Below are 4,540 nucleotides of genomic sequence, written 5' to 3'. Positions count from 1 at the left end.
TGATACGGCCGAAAAACCACCTCATCCTAGTGCAAAAACATTTTGTCGAAAAACGTATTTATTTTTTCAAAATTGACGTGTTTCCATTAAGTAAATTTAAATTCGAAATTCTAATTTGCGTATTTTCATGGCCAATGGACACGCAGCTACTGTCACCTTTAGTTGCAGTCAATTTGCATAAATCAAAAGTGAATTTGACTTTGCGTCATAGCCTTTCAAAACGCCTTAAAATTGTCCTCTGTCTCTTCAAGAACCTCCTACCGTTTCTGTCACTCCCATTTCTACACCTCATCAAAATAACGTCATGTAGTTTACAACCTGTCTTGAAAATTTTACAAGATATTGCCCCTTTAAGTGTCTTTTTGAAATAGACACACACACTTCTATCCTCACTGGGACTTCCATCCATCTACCGGTCATTTCTACACCCTAACCTGACCCCTGACCCACCAACGGTATGGAACAGTTGGGTTAGCTTACAGCACACACACGTTTCAACAATAAATAATGTTTTGGAAAGAATGTAAAATGTTTATTGGTCTTTTTTTTTTAATCCAAACGGAAATCACTGAATTAACAAAACAATGTTTTAAAAAAAAGGAAAATGTGGGATATAAAGGAGAAAAGTTAGCAAGACATAAAAGTTATGTTGCTTTATAACTCAAAAATAAGAGGTTTCCAAAACAACCATTTGTGTTGAAAACAGAACCAGAACCGGTCTGGTTTAAGTTTGATCCATTTCAACTCATTTAAGCTTCCACTGGTGGAGCTGACCTCAAGCTGTCCTGAACAAACATTACAACAGAGTCTTAAAGCAACCCCCCCCACCCCACACACACACACACACACAAAACAAAACAAAAAAACAAAAACATGCTCCATAAAACCAACGAGTCAAGATGTCAGAACAGCAGGATGAACTCAGGATCCCTGCAGATGTGGGATCAGCTGCAGCAGGAAGCAGATCCAGGAACCAGTGAGCATCATCGTTTCTGTGATTCGAGACCTCGAATGGCCTCTCACTGACAGAAAATACACTTTTCTGTCTCTCAGCTGAACTAAAACACAACAACTAAAAAGACACTTATGGTTGAAGAAAAGAAACGACTTCCTTTAAGATCGCTCCAACAGGCAAGAGCGTTCAGATTGATTCAGTTTACTGAAGCAGGGGAAGTAAAAACCAAAGTGAAGGGGAGTGTTTCACTGGGCTGCAGCTGCTGGAGGCTTCTTCTTCACCAGAATCTGTGAGGGAAGCTCCAGAATATCTGCAAACACTTTGAGGCAGGGGTGGAGCCAGATGAGTGGCACCTGATTAGCCACCCCTAAATGATTGACAGGTGGGTGGAAACAGCATGAGACAAATTAAGATGAGTTAGAGCAAAAATGCTGCACTGTCACTGTGTGTGAAGAAACAACACTTTTCCAAACCACCAAATTAATATAAAGCAACAATTGTATGGAATAATTCTGAGTTTAAGAACCAGTTAATTAAAACTGGTCAATAATTAGAAACAGCGACGACATGGAGCTGGAAAAGTTCCTTGAAAAACTTTGACAGGGTCTGCCATTTTAAATTTAAGGGTACCACTTTACAATAAGGCTCCCCTTATAGATGGCTTTTAAAGAGTTTATAGATACATTATTAATTCATCCATAAACACTTTATAAATTATTAATAAGTGTTTATAATGCCTTAGTTAACGTAAAAAAAGAGACTAAACTGGTTTCTTTCCAAATACTGAGCCAAATCTGTTTGGTAGTAAACATTTCAGAGTAGTTTACAACCTTGTAAGTACAATAATAACTGTTAATAATTATTATTATTAGGAAATGCATATTTTAACATTTAACATTGTGCTGTGTCACTGTGTAGGGGTCACCTCGAGTGAAGAAACAAGATTTACTGCCTCTCGTCAGGCCTCGGACAGGAACTCTGTCACAAACTGAACTCTATTTAGGCCATGACAGGTCATTCTAACCGTGGAAGAGAACCCCTCAGTTCTCTTAATCAGATAATGGACAGAACAATCTCTTCTGTTCGTGATTCATTTGTTGTTTAACTAAGAATGAGCCTGTGAACCTGTGAACGATGGTCATGTGATGTGAGTATCAGTCACCTGGAGGCAGGACATAAAAGCCTGAATTTAGCCTGAAACTCTCAGACTGAAGAAGTCTCTTGGARGAGAGACGAAACGTTTCATTAAAGAAGAACCCGTCCAGAGGACCTATACAATTTTTTTTTTCCTTTGATTTTTTACCTGGATTACTGAGATGCATCAGGACATTTAACTAAGAATGTTTATGCATTTGTTAAATCATGATAATGACTGTCACAAGAAAAGTGGAACCACTTCTTTCCTTTTATCATGCCTTAAAGATTTATAATGGTATAAAAAAATCACAGAGAATCTCATTACAATGTTGTTATTGTGTTTTTATGTAAATCACTGTTTTTATTTTACTGTGAACACAGTAATATAATTGTGGATTTTTCCTGAGAGAATCTTTCATTTATCTGGACTAACAGAAGGTTCAGAACTGATTATAAACAGAATTAATATAATAACATTATAAATATCCAAAAATATTAAAGGTATCCTTTTTTTAAAGTGTAAAACTGTACACTATTTTTGATGGGGTGGGACTATTTGGTATGTTAACATTGTTGACATTATTGACATTAGTTACATGTTTGAGCAATAATTTCAAATACTGATAATCAACACCAAGTTTTAAAAATGAGGATTTTTCACGTTAACGACTAACGTTTGGCATTTATAAATGTTTGTCATTTTTCAAATAGTGTACTGTATTACACTTTTTAAGTCTCCCTTTGACGGTTGTGAATATTTGTAATACAGTACAATATTAAAATGTTAAAATATGTGTTTCTTGTCATTATTGTACTTAAAATGTAGTAACCTAGTCTGAAATGTTTAATTTAACTTTAGATGAAATATGTATGTGAACAGATTTGTCTCATTATTTGGTAAGAAACTGGACAGTTTTGTGTCTTTCTTGTCCTTAATTATTGCATAATAAACATTTATTAATGATTTATAAAGTGTTTACAGATGAATTAATAACCTATCTATAAACTTTATAAGGCATCTATAAGGGGAGCCTTATTGTAAAGTGGTACCAATTTAAGATTTGACCGTACCATATTGGTTTTCACATCTCCCACCAAGACAAATTTAAGCTCAGTATGTCTACAAATAGCTGAGTGACCATCTTGGATTTGTGATTTGCAGAATGTATAAGGGATCATTTTCAGCTACCAGTACACCAAGTTTCAGCTCAGTAGCTCTAAAAAGCTTAGCTTTATGTGTCTGCAAGAGGCTGAAATATAACTTTTTCCTCATATTAGCATTAGCCCTTAGCTTAAAATGGATTTTAGCTTTCAAAATATCATGGAGAGCGCTCTCGACTAACACCATAACCAACTTCGGATCACTCTCAGCTACGATCACACAAATTTTCAGCTCAACATATCTCAGAACAGCTGAATTAGAGCTATTTGAAACTGACTGTGGCGGCCATCTTGAAATTCCAAATCCAGAGTAGTTTTATTTATTTGTGTGCCCCTCCTTAAAAGCACCTTGGCCACCCCTGTAATCTAGCTCCACCCCTGCTTTGAGGTGAGATTCTCTGCTCAGGCTTTAGGCATCAGATCCATCCTGTGGACCACAGCTGAACCCTTACAACACAATCATTAACCGTTCACATGGAAACCAGTGAGAATGCATGAATATTTCTGTATTTTCTCACTAACTACAGCAGTTTCCAACACTTGTAGCCCAGAGTCCTCCTGGTTTTATGAAGTACTGCAGTGAGCCGTCGCAATAAGACAATAAAAAAAGAGACAAAACTAGAAAAACGAACTGAAGGAGATTTTCTGAGATGTTGTAAAAAACAAAAACAAAAGAAGAACGTACATTATATCCCGAGGCATCCAGTTTAATGTTTAGAAAGAAGCCAGGAGTGTGATCCAGTTCCTGTTGGATGGATCAGGGAGGAGAAAATAAAATCTGCAGGAGGATCAGACTAAAACAAGCTTTTCTTATTTACAGTGAACACAGGTGTTTCATCGCATCGACACAGACCCGGCTCAGTCCGGCCGGCCGCCTGGTCAGAGTTCTGACTCCGGGGGGGTGGGGTGGGGGTCGGTGATGGAGGTGGGAGTTGAGTCTGAAAGGCTCAGGGTGAGCTGAGGGTCATTAAAACAAAAAGAGGCCAGGCTGCGTCACAGTTTGTTTCCTTCATAAAGACATGTTTTAAACACAGTCCTTTCTGAGCCAGGCTCAACCCGACTCAGGGGGGTGTGGGGGGGTCAGGTTTAGAGATTATCCCCGGGTTGGTACTGAGGTTCGGTGGCTGTGAAGTAGTCCTCCAGGAAGGCCTGCAGGTACTCGAAGGTGGGCCTCTCCTCCGCCTCCTTCTTCCAGCACTGCAGCATGAGCTCGTGCAGCGAGACGGGGCAGTCCTGGGGGGACGGCATCCTGTAGCCCCGCTCCACCTGCTCCAGGACCTCCCGATT

At 38.7% G+C, this 4,540-nt stretch overlaps 1 protein-coding gene across 1 annotated transcript in view; it reads right to left on the bottom strand.

Moving 5' to 3' along the window:
- Positions 1-3,738: 3,738 nt before the first annotated feature.
- Positions 3,739-4,540, bottom strand: part of LOC106529781 (tyrosine-protein kinase Fyn) — a gene marked incomplete at its 5' end in the record, with an annotated part of 36,131 nt that continues 35,329 nt past the window's right edge. Inside the window, 1 exon segment of the mRNA XM_014025283.1 lies at positions 3,739-4,540. Within this exon segment, the coding sequence (XP_013880737.1) occupies positions 4,340-4,540 (201 nt within the window).

This window comes from Austrofundulus limnaeus, unplaced genomic scaffold, assembly GCF_001266775.1.
Source record: "Austrofundulus limnaeus strain Quisiro unplaced genomic scaffold, Austrofundulus_limnaeus-1.0 Scaffold465, whole genome shotgun sequence".
Classification (NCBI taxonomy): Eukaryota; Metazoa; Chordata; class Actinopteri; order Cyprinodontiformes; family Rivulidae; genus Austrofundulus; species Austrofundulus limnaeus.
The sequence above is the reverse complement of the archived record's forward strand: the minus strand, read 5'-3'. Positions and strand labels throughout refer to the sequence as shown.